The sequence below is a fragment of the Lissotriton helveticus genome, chromosome 12 (genome assembly GCF_964261635.1).
Source record: "Lissotriton helveticus chromosome 12, aLisHel1.1, whole genome shotgun sequence".
Classification (NCBI taxonomy): domain Eukaryota; kingdom Metazoa; phylum Chordata; class Amphibia; order Caudata; family Salamandridae; genus Lissotriton; species Lissotriton helveticus.
The window spans coordinates 241,750,762-241,770,854 of NC_136073.1; the positions used below are offsets into that span (position 1 = coordinate 241,750,762).

The window sequence follows — 20,093 nt, forward strand, 5'->3', positions numbered from 1 at the left end:
GGTAAACATATTATGGGCAGGCGATTTCAACCTACATGCCTGTACCAAACCAAAAAGAAAATGTCCCGGCATGGTGACGGAAGAAGGCCTCTTACTCACTCACTTTTCCCACAATAAAATGGGAAGGCAAATGAATGATCTCCTATCCGATCTGGATCTCCAGATAGCAAACACCTCGGACTATGGGGAAAACTCACTTGCACCCACCTATATTGGAAGAGGCTACCAAACTACGGTAGACTTTATAATTATATCAGCATCCTTACAACTAAGAGTAAAGAACTTTGAAGTAATACCAAATTCCCAAAGCGACCATGCAATTCTAACTCTGGAAGTCTCATTAATTCACCAGAAATGTTCTTCAGAAATAATAGCCAACGCACTGACTCAGGAAGATATTAACATGGATAAAGTAAATGGGTATTCTATAAAATGGGAGAGGACAAATCCAGAGGAACTCACTAAGGAGCTAATAAGATTAGTCCATCCCCAAATTGAAATTTGTTTGGATACAGCTACCAATGATACGGATCTTTTAACCAACTTCGCCCAAATCATGGGAAAAATTAAGGTGCTACTAACAAGAAAACAAAAATCTAGCTCATCCAAGCCTAATGGCTGGTTCAATCAAGAGTGCACCAAGGCTCATACAAATCTAAAGCTAGCCCTAAATAAAAAAGAAAGGGATCCCAGAACAATAGCCACTCTTAGAAGTGAATATCTAAAAATAAGAAAAAGGAGGAAAGAGGAACTGAAGCGAGAGCTGTGGAATGAACTTCACACCAGTGCCCAGGAAAAAAACTCTAAAGCTTTCTGGAAAATTATAAGAACTCCTTTTTTGGCAGACGACATTTGCCCAAAAATCGAAGCTGCCATAGACGCTGTAACTTGGGTGTCACATTTTACCAGTATCTTCCGAAAACCAACCCACGATCAAGACCTGGAAGAAGAGGAAAAAATACTCTCACCATACCCAATAGATATAAGCTTTGATATTCCCGAAATTCTCGTGGCACTGAACTCCACCAAAAAAGGGAAAGCTCCAGGGCCGGACGGTGTCCCGGCAGATCTTTTCAAACATCAAACAGATCTCTGGGCACCAATTTTAACAAGAGTCTGTACCGCTACAGCAAAAATAGGAATCTTGGAGTCTTGGACTAGGTCCATTATGGTGCCGATTTTTAAAAAAGGTAATCGCATGGACCCCGCCTGCTATCGCCCAATCTCCTTGTTGGACTCATTGGGAAAAATAGCAGGAAGAGTGATTTTAGAAAGACTTCAGGACTGGGCAGAAGAAAGAGGTATCTTATCCGACCTTCAATTCGGATTTAGAAAAGGATTAGGTACCGTGGAACAAGTCCTAAATTTATCATTAATTTTTGGAAAATATGTGCATGCAAAGAAAGCAAAACTTTATATGACCTATGTAGATTTGTCGGCGGCGTTCGACTGCGTCGCCCATACAAAATTGTGGTCCCTCCTGGCACAGATGGGGGTTGATCCCCCACTCCTGAATTTTCTAAGGGAACTCTATTCCAATCCATCTGCAAGAGTTCGTTATGGAATAAAGGGAGAACTGACGGAGTCCTTCGCAGTAGAGCGTGGGGTCAGACAAGGTTGTGTCCTGGCACCCTTCCTTTTCTCCCTCTATACCAACAACTTGGAGGTTGAGCTACTAAAGGGTGCCCGTGATCTCCCCTTGGCAAAACATCGCCCGATCCCCGCCCTGCTGTATGCGGATGACGCCGTCCTTCTTGCACAAACTCCCCGCGAACTCCAAAGGTCCCTTAATAGCTATTCCCAGTTTATGAGAACTCTTGACCTCCACATAAACGTGAAAAAAACTTTTGTAATGAATGCTGTGGTTGGGAAAAAACAGCAAAACTCTATTTACCTTGATAGTCAAAAAATTGACTCAACCAAAGAATACTCGTATCTGGGGGTCATGATAGACAATAAACTCTCCTGGAAACCAGCAATAGAAGCCAGAAGCCATTGCTTTAAAAGAGCACTAGCCGCTTTGGTATCGTTCTCTCAAAAATTAGGAAAACGTCCACCTAGAGAACTGATAACTATATATAAAGCCAAATGCCAATCCACAGCTTTATATGGAGCAGGTTTATGGGGACACATGGACGTCACCTCTCTGCAAATTGCAGAAAACAAATTCTTCAGATTTATCCTATCTGCCCCCAAAACTTCCTCCACTTACGCCTGCCACTTGGAACTAGGGGCACCATATATTGAAGACCTTGCCAAGTTACAACCAATTTTACTTTGGCGACGTATCTGGACATCGGATAAAAATGCCCTCACAAAAATGATAGTGGCGGACGCAATGTCCTTGGATTATGTTTTGAGAATTAAATGGCTGGCCTACATTCGGACCTTTCTTCGAGATCTCGGAATGGAAAAATATTATTCTAATCCCGAAAAAATTGGAGAACTCGCAAAGGAGAATTTAAAACAGCGAGCGTTGGACCATTTGATCAAACTAAGACTTCAGGTTGAGGCTGGGAAACAGTCGGCGCAACACGCCATGTTGGTTCAATCTACTCTTTCAATGCAGCCCTATTTAAATCTTGACATTGGTACCTTTGAACGATTCCTCCTGATAAGATTCAGACTGAACGTATTTCACAAACTGGTGGTTTTCCCAACACCAAATGTGTGGGACACAAATTCACCTCTATGCCCATGTGATGGGATATCAGGTCAATCCACGCTTCATACAGTTCTGTTCTGTAAATTTTATCAGGAACACCGCAAACTCTGGCTACTGACCCTCTTAAAATCGTGGGGTCTCAGACAATGCAGGGTGGCCATGTTGAGCCTGCAGCTTTTGGATACCGAAGCCACATGTTACCATGTCCTTAATTTTTTGAAATGTATATACAGACATAGGAAAAACCTTTAAGAAAATATATTTGTACTGTATATACTAATGAAATTCCTTTCTGCAATCATTTTAAGTAACTGATAACTAGATCTCTTTGAAGATTTTTTTAAAATTGTATTGCTTTTATGGATTGTAATAATCCGAATAAAGTTTATTATTATTAATTAGAAATTGGTTTGAAATAACATGCTCTAAACATAGTATCATTAGACCAATCTGCAGCCCTAAGGATGTCTTGTAATCCTCCTCCTAAGCAGAAGGCTTTAGAGGCTGAAGCACCTCTTAAAGAGTGAGCACCAAAAACAGAAATATCAACACCACTTTCATGCATGACATTTTTAACCCACCTGGCTAAAGTGGGAGAAGAGACTCCTTTATGAGGAGATCTATAAGAAATTATTAGTTGTGATTCATTCATTCTAAGATATTTAGTTCTTTTTTCATATTCCTTTAAACATTTAACCACACAAAGTCTATCATTTTCAGGGAAAAAGGGATAGAAGATTGAAGATGATAAGGTCTTCGTTCTTTTCTTGAGGAAGAAACAAACTCCTTCGGGTTGAAAGGCCCTACTAGAAATGTCTAAAGCCTTAACGTCAGAAGTTCTACGAAAGGACACCAGACACAATAAGACAGTAATTTTAAAAGAGATGCGTTTGAACGATAGAGAAGAGTTATCTCCCCAAGACGCTAAAGTCCTAAGAACAAGAGTGACGTCCCACAGGGTGGTATATTTAGGGCCAGGAGGGTTTAAAACCCTCATGCTTCTCATTATCTTTTTAGTAAGAAGATTTTGTCCAACTGATGTTTCGTTAATTAAAGAATGACCGGCTGAAATTGCGGATCTATAAACGTTAACAGTTCTGTAAGAGAGACCTGAAGTAAAAAGGTCCGAAAGGTAGTTGATAACATTGACTAGATCAGTTGAAACGGGATCGTAACGCCGTTGAAGGCACCAGCGAACCCATTTGTTCCATGCCAGTCTATAAGCTTTCCTTGTTCCGGGTGCCCAAGACTCTGAAATGAGTCTGAAAGCATTTGACGAAAGTCCAGGGACATTCCATTGTCTCCTGAAATCTTCCATGCCGTCAGAATTAGAAGGCCCTGTTCTATCAGGGGATGTGTATGACCTTCTGGATCTAGAAGGATTTCCGAGAAGGAAGGAATTAAAATTGGGAAATCTATGCTCATTTCTAGGATGATGGGAAACCATGCTTGGGACCTCCAGAGAGGGGCTATCACTACCATGCTCTGACTGTAACGTCGAGCGTGGAGAAGGAGACGAGGGAGCATTGAGAAAGGGGGAAAGGCATAAGGTGCTAGGTTTGTCCAATCTTGTAGGAAGGCATCTACTTTCATGGCTTGAGGGTCCGGCCTCCAACTGAAGAATTGTTTCAGCTGGGTGTTTATACGGTCTGCAAATAGATCTGTTTTGAATGGACCCCATTTCGTTTGAATGGACAGAAATACATCTCTGTTCAATTTCCAGTTGCTGGAATCCTTGAAATTTCTGGAACACCAATCGGCAACTTCGTTTTTCAGTCCGGGAATGTGTTCCGCTACAACTGAAATACCTTTGTTCAAACAGTAGTTCCATAGGCCTTTCGCCAGGTCTGTCAGGTCTTTGGAATGAGGGCCGCCCAGCTTGCTGACATAGCGGACTGCAGACACGTTGTCCATTCGTAAAGTTACGCAGCATTTCATTGAGTCCTGAGTAAAACAGCGAACCGCAAACGAGCCTGCTAGTAACTCTAAGCAATTGATATGCAATTCTTTTTCTTGTTGGGTCCAGCGACCCCCAGTGGATAAGTTCCCGCATCTTGCACCCCAGCCTTCTAAACTCGCATTGGATTCTATTATTAGATCTGGGAGATCTCCAAAGATGGCTCTGCCATTCCAAGCTTCTAGATTTCTGAGCCACCAGAGTAGCTCGGTTTTGGATTCTTGATCTAGTGAGATTAGTTGGGAGTACGAGCCGTTGGCTCTCAGATGTCTCGATTTCAGTCTCTGTAGAGCCCGATAATGGAGGGGGCCCGGGAATATAGCTTGAATTGTGGAGGAAAGAAGGCCCAGGATTTTGGCTAGGTATCTCAGGGGAAAGACTTTCATAAGAAGTGTTCTCCTCAGTTCTTTCCTGACTTTTCTCACTTTGTCGCTGGGGAGACGGAGTTCTGTCTTTATAGTATCTACCAGGAACCCTAGGAATTGGGTCTGTTGAGAGGGGGTCGTACAAGACTTTTTTAGGTTTATGATAAAACCTAGGTGTTGTAGAAGACGTATCGTGAGGTCTGTATGAGAGGAAATAGTCTCTCTTGACTGTGCCATTATAAGGATATCGTCGAGGTAAATGATCATCCTGATTCCCCTTTGTCTCAACCAGGATGCGATGGGTCGGAGTACTTTGGTGAAGCACCAAGGGGAGGACGAGAGGCCGAAGGGCAGGCTGCAAAATTGGTATAGGTGGCCTTGCCATGTGAATTGTAGAAACCTTTGATGAGGTTCCCAAATAGGTATCGTTAGGTAGGCGTCTTTTAGGTCGAGTCTTGTCAACCAGTCTCCTTTCCTTAACACGTCCCTTAGGAGGTGAATTCCCTCCATTTTGAAGTGTTGATAAACTACCCATTGATTTAGTTCCTTCAGGTTTATCACTGGTCTCTGCTCTTTGTTTTTCTTTTCCACCAGAAATATGTTGCTGAGGAACCCTGGGGAGAAGGATTCGACTATTGCGCCTTTTTTTAGGAGTTCTTGGACTTCTTGAGAGACTAACATTTGGTCCTTGGCCGAGAACGTTATTTCTCTGGGGGTTCTTCTTTGAAAGGGAGTGGCTATAAAGTCTATTTTGTAGCCCTTTACTGTGTTGAGTACCCACGGGTCTTTTGTTACCAATTCCCAGTTTCCAGCGAACTGGAGTAGTCTCCCTCCCACCTTTGGAGGGGTATCTGAAGGGTCTGGTAAGGTTCTTACCTGTGGAAAAGGAGCGTTGTCTCCTCTCGCCTCTGAAGTTTCTACCACGAGGTCTTTGCCTTTGGGGATAAAATTGTCCAAAGTTGTTGGAGTTGTTGAAGTTGAATCTGCCACCACCACGAGACATGAAGGGTCTTGAGTTTGAGTTTCCTCGGCCGGAAAAACGACCCCGCATTCTCCCGGCCCGGGTAAAAACACGATCTTGGAATACTCTTTTGATGTCTTTTTGGGATTTTTGGATGGAGTTAAAGGCTCCTACATATCTAGCCATATCTTTGATGAATTCCTCCCCAAAGAGGAAACCTTGAGTAGTTTGACCTCCATCGTTCTTAGCTAGTTCGATTAATTTGGGGTCGATTTTAAAGAGGACTCCCTTTTTTCTCTCAATGGATAAGGCGGTATTGGCATTTCCAATTAAACATATAGCCCTTTGAACCCATTCCCTCAGTTCCTTAGGGTCGACCTGTCGGTCCTCGAGATAGGCTGTTTCTGCCATCTCAAAATTTTTTGTTATAGGACCAATAGAATCTAGTAGGCGATCCTGGCAAGATCTAAGGCCCTTATCTAGTCCTTTTCTAGGGTCTCGAGAGGTTTTAGAGATAAAGGCCACCACTTTGGGATCAAGTTCGGGGGTAGTGGTTACTTTATTGGGTAGGGAGGGTCTAGGGCATTCAGATCGAAGTCTTGCCCTGACTTCCTGTGGAATCTCCCTCCGAAGCCAAAAAGTTAAGTAATCAGCGACGTGTTGGGAGGGGGTCCACTCGGGTGACAAGGGGTGTTTAATTAGGAGTGGGTCGAACATAGGGTCTCCAAAGGGGTCTAGTAGGGCTATGTTTTTCTCCGGGACCTTAAGTGTCCCCTCTGAGCTCCCCGTTCTTCTTTTTTGGTAATCATCTTCATCGGTGTCGAATTCAGATGAACAGGACAGGTCTATTTCAGGTTCTGGGATATCCTCGATATCCATATTAGTAGGGGGCTCTGGGCCTTCATTTCGCCCATATGGGGTGCCCGAGGCACCATTCTTGTCACCACCCCGAGGGCGTGAAGGGGCGGAGGTTGCCTTATGCTTCTTTGGGTCTTCGTGATCTGTACCTCCTAATGCCCTTTTCTTGGGAGCCTTTCCTTTTGCTCCAGATTGAGTACCACTGGTAGATGGGAGGGGGGAATGTAAGGCCTCAAGCCTTTTATTAATATTTATGTCGATTGAGTCAAGGACCTTTTCAAAGGCCTTATTGACTAGTTTTTCTAAATGACCCTCGATGTTTGGGATAGGTTCTGACATGCTTACCCAAGAAAGGGGGTAGTAATAACTGTTGTGGTGGAGTAAGGGTTAAATATTAGGCAGAGCGGTAAAGGGATCTCTCGTGATGAAAAGCGCTGTTCGTTGTGTGAGGGGCACGTTATGTGTGCCGGTAAACTGTCATTCCGCCGACAGAAGGGCAGACCAACGCCATAAAATGGCTGCTTAATACAAAAGAATAGGACTTGCCCAAGGTCCCAAAATGGCCGCCATGCACGTTTTACGCGTGCGTCTGCCGTTGTAAGGTGAATTCCTCTAATCCGGCCCCTCTCGAGTAACGTTGGCGAGGGGGCCGGCAAAGTTCATCAAAAATGCAGAGCGGGCTGCGAGCGGAGGCGGAGGCGGGTAGGTGTGTGCAATCGGAAAGGGAGTTGGGGGAAACACAGGGGTGAGCCCGAAGGTGAGCCCCTGTACTTCAGATGTACTCGTTGCGAGTGGCGCGCGAGTGTATCCAAACAATAACAAGGATTGTGAAGCGGCAAGGGGCATGAAACCGGTCCGAAATAGAACCGGAGGGGGTCATAGCGAAAGGTGAAAAAGGTACAGGTTACCAAGAGGGTAAAGCGCAATAGGGGTACATACCCATACGAACTAATGCTATATTAAGAGGCAAAGCCCAGAATAAGTAAGAAACAATACAAACATGCAGTAAACTGTACAAGGATATTATAATAAATATTGCTAGTAATAGTACAACAGGAGGGACAAGCCTCTAGTTAAAAAATCACCAAGTAAGTCAGAGGATAAGGAAGAGCTACTTATCTTTCTGAGCAGCAGCAACAAAGAAGGCTGAGACATGGTTTCTAAGAGACTTTATTCCTTCTCAGAATGTTATTGATGTTCTACATTCTTCTATTGTTGCTACTGAGCTGTGGTAATAAAGGAGATTTGCATAATATGGCCTCCGTGTCGTGCCATAAAATTAATTTACATGTTATCACATTTTTTAGCAGGAAACTCAATGAAACTGTATTAAAGCAACTATTTTCATATCCTGTCCTCGATCAGCCTATACAACCTTATGAATTTTTTTTCCTTACATTCTCTAGTCTTTAAGTTTCACAGCTATGATCACCTTTTCTCTTACCTTTCTTTTGGTTGCTTGCCTTTTCTTACTCTCTTTGGGGCCAGATATGCTAACATTGGGGCTAGCAATTTCCAAATTGTAATCTTCCGTTAATCAACATTTGGAAATCGCTATTCCTAATATATTTCTTGTAATTAACAATTCCCAGTGTGTCCCAAATCAACCTACCTCATAAATATTAATGAAGTATGTCACAGTTTGAGACTCATTAAGAATGATAGCCATCACTCGGATGGTGGTCTCTTGGGGTCAGCAGACCATCATGTCTGTGATTTATTTTCGAAATACAACCAGTTGTTGTTACAGGAAAATAGGCTTCATTTAAATAAATATAACTAATTTAAATAAATATAACTAAAAGTTTAATTTTTCAAGGACGTGCAATGGTCTGTAAGACAACTGCTTGCTCTTAAAAAAAATGTTTTACATTCTCAAAGGGGAAGTGGTCCCTTGGGGGAAGGGGTTACCACCCACTTTGAGATGCTGATAAAATATGAATGTTTTGCCACCGCATTTCGGTCGCAAAACAATGACACATACCGCTCCGATTTGGAATGGATGATCTAAACACGCCCCTTTCAAATACCAAATTGCAAACCTAAATTGCGATTCTGTAGAATCACAGTTTGGTGTTTGTACATAAAAAAAGTAATTGTGGTCACAAATGGCCCAATTCTGTGAATTGAGCAATTGTGACCTAAAAAAAGCTTTGTACATCTGCCCCATGTTACTTTGAAGTTGCCATTTGGCGACATGTATGCACTTTATAAAACTCCTTAAATAATACATAAATAAACTGTGTTTGTAAATGTCACTTGGCATATGCAGTCTAGAAAACCAATTCTGAAAGGAAGTCATAAATTAGCACTTAGAGGTTAATACCTCTTAAAGGGGCAGATTTACTTGTTTCAGGAATTTACAAACCTTTCCAGGAACACTTATAGAAGCTTCTGAAAGTTCAGGTTTCCAAGATTACTACTCGAAAGGTTTGTGAAAGCAAGATTATAAACATGTTGAGGAATTTTTTAATGCGTAATTGTACATAGTGTTTAATTATGCACTTTCAATTAGGTGACCTATGGACGATTCCAGGGCGTTTCCTTTTAGCTCTGGACAGTCTGACCTTCAAGGACTTGGTCTGCTTGAGATAAGGGTGATCGCTTCCAGTAGTCACGATGCTGCCAACAAGTACATGTTCAGCAGGTAGTACCTTCAGTGAAGAGACTCAAGGAGGAAAAAGCCACAAGGCAAAAGGAACCTGTAGTTCATGGAGGCGTGTTTCTAGGTGTTTGAAAATGCATTGACGAGAAGAGAACAAACAGCACCTTCAAAGAGAAGAACCGGGTTTAGGACTTGGAGAGTGCTGAGGAAGAACAATGGCCTAGAAAAGAGGTGCAGGTATCCAGAGGCTGCACAGGGAAAAACAAGGAAGAATGAAACTGGTGGAATTTCAGGGGAAAGGTCCCCAGGAAAAGAATTCGAAGCACCGAACATGATGAAATCTACTTCTCGAAGCATTGTGGCATGACACAAGGAGAAATGGATTTCCTCCTTGTTCTAGGGGAAAAGCAGGAAGTTAGTCTAGAACATTGCCACCATCTTTGATTTGGAACAGGGCCATAGGGAAGAATTACATGGTGGCCATTTTGGAACAGGTACCTCAGGTACCTTCCAAGTAAGTCCCACAATGCCATGGAACAGGAAGATTACTAAAGAGGGAGATGCTGCTGGCATCTTTGCAGGGCATTCCCCCAAGGAAAGGAGCAATGTACCCCAGTATTGTACCGGTGGGTGCAGGCAGGTAAGTTTGATTGCGGAGGCCTGTCGGCACCTGCCGCACCAGTTGAAGAAGCATTCTGTGTGCTAGAGTAAGACTTGCAGGAGGGCCCAGGATGGCATGTAAGTCGCTGTAGCAAAGCAACAGCCATAATAAAATGTCTTCCCAGGTGTGCAATTGCTCCTTTGTTTTTTATATGTACTGCTTCTGTGCTGGAATTTTTTTTTAACTTGGTGAAACCTCTTCATTTGCCCCGCCACCAAATCTGAGGATCTTTATTCTCCTTCCCGCCCGTGAAATGGATTTATTTTTTGTTGATATCAGGGGTAATAACCACCTGAATATCCTGGACTCGCTCTTCTGGAGGATAGGCCCAAAACTGCACTGTATCCAAAATAGGTCAGATGAAAGGGAGCGTCTGAGATGCAGTCAGGTGTGGTCAGTAAAGAGTTTGTGAATATGAGAGATTGTGGATGTACACCGACTTTCCAGTTTATCTCAACATTGGAATACCCCCTCCCCACCATTTAGATTACACCATTATGGTGTAGTTTTGCTTGTTAGTAAATAGATCTATGAAAGCATAGTCATTTTTTTGTGACTAACTTGCTCTGGTAAATCAAGCTTGTAATTCAGCCTTACATGTGTATAGATCTCTACAAATTGGACCTACATTTGTAACATAATTACAGTATTTGTTTTGAGCACAAGCCATTACATTGATTACATACTTCTACTCTTGAACAAATATAGTAGCTGAAACAAAACTATGTTATCCATTCCAATAGAACTACTGGAACTGGCACCTTCTATTTGTGGGATTCTCTAATGTGACATGATTAGCCCAACGAATCCCCATGTATGTAAAATGCCTATAAATGTGTGGAGTATCTGGGTTCAATTTTCATTACTTTAACATTACAGAAGAACTTGCAAACAACATTGCATTTTCAACAGTCTGAAAACGCACTGCACACATAAGCTGGGGATTCAATGTCCCAGCGGTAAATTCATTCCTACCATGAAATCCTCACAATAACTCCAAATTGTTTGTTGAATGATAAGACTCAAAATCACAGTTGTAGCAAGTATGCAATAAACCATTCCCTCTTTTGTTTTGTAGGCTTCCCCAGCTGCCTTGGCAAAATGTGTGCTAGCTGAAGTACCCAAGCAAGTGGTGGAGTACTATAGTTACAAAGCCTTTCCTCCTCGGTGTCCTCGGATGGACTCTCCAGACTCTGCTCTCAATTCACCCCAGTGAAGCCTCTCTGGTCTTAGTCCCACCCTCCCCCTTCATTCATCCGTTCAGTCGCTCATTGGAACTCAAAGAGGAGCTCACACTCAAACAGGAACTCAAAGAGCAGGTGAGGGTCCCGAAGCCAGTCGCATCCAGGAGATTCTTTCACGCGAGATACAGGGGAAATTTATGATGGACTCCGTGCCAGAACTGGAAATGTAGCAATGATGATTGACAGCTGACTTAACTCTACTAGTAAGCGGCTGATGGAAGTAAAGTCTTTGTTTCGAATTGGAGGCGGTAGCAGGACCACAGAGCAGCTAAGGTGTACTCTCAAGTGGACTCTTTTACCATCACTCCTCCCTCCTCTAAGTGGAAGTTTTCTATCTTGTACTTGTGTGAAAAAAGCCTATGCCAGATTGTTGATAGGTGGCATAGAGATACTCTGAACAAATCATATGTTGGATGCAGGACGTGGTGGGGGAAGGGTGAGGAAAGGATGGTGCCAGAGTGGACCAGGATGCATTGGAGCAACAAGCATGGATACAAAATATGTGTTGGCCTTCCATGCGAAGGTTCCCTGCATTTCCCCTGTATTTGTATTCTTGTCTTTCAGTAGGTTTGAATGGCATTAGGTATTATACTGTACTGGAGGTAAATAAGTCCTAGCCCTTTGGTACAAGCGATACAAGATTTTCTAGCGATCGGGTCCTTAAAAGCAGGGATAATAGCATGCAGGGTACATTTTGTATATATTTATATATATATATATATATATATTTACCAGATACAAGCCTACACCTGAATGTAAGCCGTTAGTTCACTTACAAGGAGAGTGGATGAAACAGTAATACTGGGACAATAAGCAAAACTTTTTAAGGAGGCACAAATACGCCACTATTAGTCTGATGATTGGCTTAGGGATAACTATAATGTCACTCCTCAGGCAACCATTCTATAAACCTCCTGACACATTATTCTTTAATGAACAAAACTTGTCAACACATACCTATAAACAATTATCAACATTGTTTTATTGTTCACATTTAAATTAGACAAAAACATAACATGTAAATAAATACACATACAGTATGGCTATAAAACAATCCAATCATCCACATCTATCATGACCCACACACATACATGGAGTTTACTCACAAATCCAACAATTAGATTCCAATATATGTACAAATCAATATTTTCTCTTTGTACAGATTCTTATAGATATAGAAGATAACCTCTAAGAAATATACTTTCAAATCAATATATAGAAGACAAGATATAACACATGGCAAAAAATCCAGAGGCCAATTATCATATATAGTTTATATTTATAATGTGGCTGGAGTGCACAATGCACACAGAGGAACTTTCTCTATCACTTGGGTGATATATGTGAACTATCACTATGGGTTGTTTTTTGTATTGGTAGTTTGCACAGATAGTTCCCAGATGTGTAGTTAATGGTTACACACATTGTTTCAATTATTATATATAATTTTGTATATTTTTAGGTATTTTTAAAACCAATTAAACCTGCCTCTCCTGATGAAGGCCTCTGTGCTGAAACACGCTTAGAGAAAGCTCCTCTGAATGCATAGTGCACTCCAACCACATCATAAATATCAACTATATATTATAATTGGCCTCTGTTTTTTTGCCATGTGTTATATCTTGTCTTCTAAATAGTAATACAAAAGTATATTTTTTAGAGCATATCTTCTCTATCTATTAGGATCTGAACAATAAGAACATATTGAGTGAATTCCGTGTACGAGTATGGGTCATGATAGATGTGGACGATTGTATTGTATTATATTAGAGCCCTTTTGTATATATGTTATGTGTTTGTCTAATTTAAATGTTAACAATAAATTAATTTTGATAATTGTTTTATACTTATGTGTTGATTAGCTCTGTTCATTAAGGAATACTGTGTCAGTGGATTTATAGAATGGTTGTATGAGGATTTACATTGTAGTTGTTCTTTTTCCTGCCTCAGGAACTCATCACCATTGCAGTGGGTCCCCTTCTATGTGCATTGATTGACACCAGGAATGGCACTTTATTTGGGGCTAGTCCAAAAAATGAACATCATACAAGGCAAATGTCTCCACACAGGCTAGACAATTTCATTTAAGCCAAAAGCCTGCTTATATTTGGCTATGTCCCACTACAAAGAAGGGCAAGTTGAACACTGTTTTCATGAATGATGAAGCACACTGATCAACCCCCATGCGTATGTCTTACAATGCCACAACATCCACAATACTGTGAAAGTGGTATAAAGTTGACTGAAACAGAGGTTGCAAATGAATATGTTATTTTATGCTAAGGTCAGACACAAAGTTCCATGCTCCCTCCACAGGCTATCACTTTACCACTTGCAATCTAGAGCTTCAAGCCAGCGTCACACTGATCATTTTGAATAGATGAGGTAGAAGATGACAGAATTTTGTAATTATTTGGGTTGCATTTATTTTTGTTCCTGAACTCAGAATAAAGATTCAAAATTGCTAAGTAACAATATGGTACATCTCGCACTCGGAAGGCAGTGGGACACCATTCGCCAGATGTTGACCTTTTGTTTACAAATTCTTCATATTATAATTTCATTTTAAGTTATTATCTATTTCCGCACCTCCACAGCCAGCACCTTGTTCCTGGGCCACCCGGAGGCCCTTGATTATGGATCCAGTTCATATCAAACTTGTAATTAAATACATTTTAGATGGTTATCCTCAGATGTCTGTATGTAGATATGTCATATTTGCATAGCTGAAAGGCAGCGGAGCATTGTACAGGGTCAAGAGCAAAGGCATGGTCAATGAGTGAGACCAGGGGAAGTTGGGTTCTAAGAGCAGAGGTGGAATGTTAGTGCATTGTGATGTAGTGTTCTTCACAGATATGCGTCTTCAGCTCTTTCTTAAATTGCAGCAGGATTGGCACTGTCCAGATAGCTGTATGTATGTTATTGTAGATCCTGGGTGCATAGCTAAAGGAGGATTGTTTCCTTTAGTTTTTTTCTTTGCAAATCTTTACTAAGGGTGGGCGTTTAACTCCGCTCTGCCAGCAGGTTTGCAGAGTTTTAGAACTCCGCACTCCATTTAGAGTGCAAAGTATGCAAAAACTCCACGCTCGCAGCAGAGCGGAGTTTACCGATGGAACAGACTAGGAGGAGTCTAGGACTTACCTCCCAAATGGAGGCTATCCACTGCGTGGTCGCAAGTCTCTATTAGCCGCAACTGCCTTACCAAGATGCCTAGCCTCTGCTGCTCCAGCTCAGATTCAATGCGGGAGCCCCAGCCAGCTTAGTGCAGCATCTAACCACAACTCAAAGGACAGCAAGAACTGCAGTGAGCATGTTGTATTGGTTGAAGGTAAGCTTGTCACGAGGAAATCCCATGATAAGGTCAGGCATGCCTTCACGCAATACAATATGTGCACTGCAGTTCTTGCATGTTCTTTGATTTGGGTGTAGCTGCTGCTATACGCTGGCTGAGGCTCCCCCATTGAATCTGAGCTGGAGCAGCAGAGGCTCAGGTAGTTTCCTATTCAGCTGGGTGTGTTCAGCCAGCAAGAACAGGAAGGCAGTGGCGGCTTGGAGAGACTGGTGGGCGGGCTGCATTGCCGTGGATATCCATCAACCAATACCCACCAAGTGAAGGAGGCTCAGGTAAGGTCAGGAAGCCTCACTACACAGGGGTTGCATGCATGAACTCATCATGAAACCAATCAAGAAAGGAATCAATTGGTGCAGTTGCTCTGCCAGGGTGCGGAACTCTGCAGAATTTCACTGAGTTTTTCAGTACAACTCAGCGAGCTCTGCCCAGCTTTAATCTTTACCCCCTGCCACATCGTACCCTAAAGCATATTGCTTATAATCATTGAAGATGGAGAGATTGAGCTCCACATAGGCAGGTTGCTGGTTGCAATGGCATTGCAGACAATGCAGCTGGTTTTGAAGATGGTGCCGCCTGCCAAAGGAAGCCATTGGAGTTCCATCAGGGTTGATGATGTGACCATATTTCTTCAGACCATTGATGACACATTGTGCAGCATGCACTATGCCTTTAATGTAGTATTGTGTGTTGCCTGGGAGTCAGTAAATAAGCTGTTATCCCCATCTGGGGTAAGGTAACATGGCCTTGAATGTCAGCTCTAACGTCATTTTCTGGGAGGAATGTTTCACTTTTTGCAGTAGAGAGAGCCTTTACTATGCTGGTTGTCATAGACATGTTGTCGAAGGCATTGGGAGGTGAGCACTATACTGCAGTATTTCAGTCCCATTACTATGATCCTACTGTTCCTTTTTATAAATGAACTTCCTGTATCCAGCATCCAGTTTAGTCCTGCTCCTCTTGAGTATTGCAGCCCCTTTCCTGTATCCCACTAACTCTGTTACTGAATGAGCTCTCGTGGCCATGCTGTCAGTTCAATCCTCCTCTGCCATGGTACAACTGTTTCCCTATATTCACATCATTCATATTTATGAAAGACTTCCTGTTGACATGCTCCTAGTTCAACCTCAACTTCAGCATTAAGGCATCCTAATAGCCTACTCCTTATGGACCTGCTGTTTCAGAATAAATTCTATGTGCTCTAAGCTTAGAATTTGCCTTGTACACTGGGTGGAAATGAATTGTAGAACATGCCTTTCCCATGGGTTAAAGTGGAACCCTTAAACTAACTTATCTCAAGGTTTTGCGGGTGGGTAGAACTCTCATCTCTGGAATGTCCTTACCCATTGAGTTAAATCGTTATTCTAGAACTTGTCTTCCCCACAAGTTGGAGTGGAATTGTACAACTTGTCTTCCTCAAAGTAGGTGGAGTGAAGCTCTAGACGTTGCCTGTCACAAGGAGTGCAACGGATCCCATAAATCGAGGCTATCCTTCAAAATGGTGGATTGGGAATTGAAACTTATTTTCTACATGGGATTAAGTGTAGTTCTTGAGCTAGACCTTCCTATAAGGTAGAGTGAATGTGCCTATGTAAGGGAACTGGAGCACTATAAATGACCTTCCTCAACGGTTGGACTTGAAATCTACAACTTTTCTTCCCCATGGGGTCGAGTAGAAATATTGAACTTCAATTCCCCAGTGGAAGAGTGGAGATTTATTTGACTTCCCTATCTGAAAAGTGGAACCATTGTTTATCACGTTGGACAGAGGAGCTTTAGAAAGTGTCTTTCCTATGGTGTTGCATACTAGAACTCAACTTTACCGAAGAGTTGAGTAAGGAATTCTTGTTCTTGCTTTCCTAAAGTGAAAACATTTTTGGGAATCTGCAAGTCTCAATGGATGGAAAGGTGTCCTAGGCTGGTGTGGAAAGGAACACAACCTGCTTCTTTCTACAAACACTGGAAGCTAAGAGGTGCGATTATGTATCAAGATTAATGTATTGAGAATGATCTTGACTGCCATCATGGCTGACTCACTGCAAGGGAGGGTGTATGTTCACTACATTGCTAACCTCATCATTCCACCCTGTTATTCAAACCCAATCACAATAAACTTTCATGCCAAACTGCCCCGGCGGTTAAAACGTTTTTCCAAAATACCTTACCTGAAGGTCTACTTTCTGTTTGAAATCATTATCGTTACTATTACTGTGTATGACTTTAAATGATGAGTACTTATAATTGTTAATAGCTTACATGTTGCCCTGTCTTCCCCTACGCTTTTGAATACAGAACTGTTGCTCTTTTCTTCTAATATAAAACTCGTTGACTGGTTTACTCGCTTTTCTCTGTATTTTCTCAACTTTGTCTTTTGCCTTTTTGTATTGTGAATCCTCTTCTAAATAACAGCCTTCTAAAATACCACACACTGGAGCACTGGCTTCTTTCTCTCTGCCTAAACTGCCTCTGTATCAGAATGTTATCAGCTTAACTGTGATAGTGGCCTCCTGCTAGTGACAAAACAAAAAGTCCAGTGTTCTCCAAGACTGAACTAACATTTCTCAAAAAGGTTGTTTTTTGCGATGTCTGTCCAAGAAAGATTTCTGTAACAGTGATACCTTTTTACTGCAAATAAAACAAACACACAAATAACATAGTACCAAGGCGTGCGAGAAATCAAGTCCTTCTTCACATGTACCTGTGTCTTCTACAACACAAAATCTGAGATTCTCTGCATTTATAAACTGAGCCTGAAAATGAAATTGGAATGTTTCCTCACAGAATGAGTTAAGTTATGCAACGTTTGTGCTCATTATTATTTCATAATATCTTTATGTAAGAAATTCAATTATTTTTTGAAGGGGATGTGGACACACTTTAAATAATAATCACAAAGATCCTTGTAATAACCTTTGTGATTATTAATTGAAGTGTGTTCGCACCCCTTCAACAAATAATCCAGGGTGAACCACAAAGTAATTAAATAAACTTATGTTTAACCTTCAGATAGCTTGGCACAATGCAGTCAGGCATAACTTAGAGGCAATATGTGAAGTATTTATGCAGTACTAAAACAGTAGTAAGGTGAAAACGGCCACACAATCAAAATGTCAAGCTGATTTAGAAAAATAAAGTAAATGTTCAGAAAAAAATGACACGAAAATGACAAAAATCCATTATATGGAACCAGAGATATGAACTTTTTAAGTTTGAATAAAAAAAGCACCAACAAGCACAAAGTGTCAACTGCAGTCATCTGCTTGCGCTAGACCAGGTCAAAGTCAAAAGTGATGGAGCGCAGGTTCAATACAGAGACCAGGTTTATCCCTTGTGGAAGGTTTAACATCTGACTTGGAAATTTTTATGGAGAAAAAGTGATCATCAATGAGACGTCGGCACGGCAAGCTGCAAGCTAGATCTGGAGCGGGACTCGCAGTGGTGAGTTGCAGAAGAGCGGGGTCCCGATGCAGTCATTCTTGAAGGCAGGAAAGGTCAGAGCTGCCAAAGTCTGTGCCCAGGAAGGCCTCAATGTTGATGCAATGCTGCTCTCTGTTTGTCCCGCTGAAGCTCTCTATGTTCAGACTTAGAAACGTTTCTGGAAATCAGATTTCCTTTAGTGGGACAAACCATCAAGTTAAACCTGACTGGCGATTCAATTTCAATAGCTTTGGCTCAATGGTGGTCCTGTCTCCCGCCAGTTCTCTGGATGAAAATTTGCCAGAAAGTTTCTAAGCCTCAGTTTTTGCAGTTTGGTGAGGTTGGGCACACTCCAACACCAGCCAAGGGTCTAGGATCAGGGAGACACCATATGAGGGTTAGAACTCACTTCAACAGATGCAATCAGTAGGGTACAGGGCAGGTCCAGTTAGAACTGGCTAGCTGGGCAGTTGCAGGATAGAGGCCTCTGGAGTCACTTTTGGAGTCTTGGATTCATGTCAAACAGGTCTAGTCTTCCTTCAGGTTCTTCAGACAGCAGGGCAGTCCTTCTGATTCTTCATAATTCCAGAATTAGTTGCAGAAGAGGTCTTTGGTGTCCACTTGTATGCCAGTGGTTGGAGAACAATCCTTGGCTACCCCCAAACTAATTCTGGTCAGTTCTATCCCTGAATGGGTTTGGGGCCAAGCTGGCTACCTAGACAGGCAGGCCGAGGTTTGAGCTGCATCTGCCAGTGACAGGGTAGGCATCCTTCGAACTCAGGGAGGGCTGGGTACAGCCCCTAGGATATCTTTTAACATTCAGGAAGGAGCTGGGTACACCCCTAGGCTATCCTGCTCTTTAGATGAACACCACTCCACACACTCAGTCATTTGTCCACTGCCTGAGAGCAATACACTTAACACTCCAGGGAAGCATTAGGGGACAGGTGACACAGGACCCTGGCAGTCAATAAGTTTAGGTTTAGGCAGAAAACTGAAAGAGTTTCTGCCTAAATCCATTACGTTGGATTTTAAATTACAGTTAAAATCAGTCTTTAGAATATGCTTCTAGCTGCTCCCAAACTAAATATAGCCCTTATTAAATGTATTCAGGTAAACCAGTGTTAGTTAGTCTATAGAAGAGCCAGCCTTGCCAGAGTGAAAAACAACTTTGGAAGCGCTTCATTGCTAGGACATGTAAAACATGAAATATACACGACCAACTTTTTAAATACCATGCACCCTGCCCAATGGGCATTTAGGGACTGCCTTAGGGGTGACTTATAATATTTAAAAAGGAATGTTTAGGCCTGGCAAAATGTTTATTTTGTAGGTGGAAATGTATGTTTAAAACTCACATCTAGACTACAATGCCATGCCTGGGACATATTTACCAGGGCTACTTTAATGGGTGCACAATGAGTGCTGCAACTTACTGGTAGCATTTAGTTGACAGGCCCTGGGTTCATGCAGTACCATAAACTTGGAACTTTTAAGGAAATTAAAGGTGCCAAACTTATGTATGCCAATTTTATCATGTTTAAAAGGGAGAGCACAATCCCTTTTCCACTGCTTAGTAGGAGTAAAGGGTGCAGAGTCCTAGGCCCAACAAAAATGGGTTCCGCAAAAGATTGCAAAAATCATGTGGCATGCCACTCAAAAGCTGGTCATTTCTAACAGTTTTATTTATCATTTGTGTTGACACTCGTGGGATGTTTTACTGTTGCTTGAGTAGTTTGGTCTTCCACTTAACTCCCTGATACATTAAAGTACTGGACCACTGATTTTCTACATCTACAAAGTCAAGGACTTCACCTGTGATGGACATGTTCCACTTTATCATACCAATTATACCAGAAAAACCCACGTGTGGGACATCGACTGCAGAGAATTGTATTTATTCACATTCACCTGAGTGACAGCAGAGAAGTACTGTCTCTCAGCTGCATTATACACATTCTCCATTGCCAGATGTCCTGCCTTGGAATTTCTGACGATACAAAAGGGTATG

The 20,093-nt window shown here is 42.0% G+C and overlaps 1 protein-coding gene across 1 annotated transcript in view; it reads left to right on the forward strand.

The window, feature by feature from the left end:
* Nucleotides 1-12,254, forward strand: part of CPNE7 (copine 7) — a 640,312-nt gene extending 628,058 nt beyond the window's left edge. Inside the window, exon 15 of the mRNA XM_078669226.1 lies at nucleotides 11,151-12,254. Coding sequence (XP_078525352.1) covers nucleotides 11,151-11,288 — 138 coding nt within the window. The 3' untranslated portion in view covers nucleotides 11,289-12,254. The remainder of the gene's footprint in view (nucleotides 1-11,150) is intronic.
* Nucleotides 12,255-20,093: the final 7,839 nt, after the last annotated feature.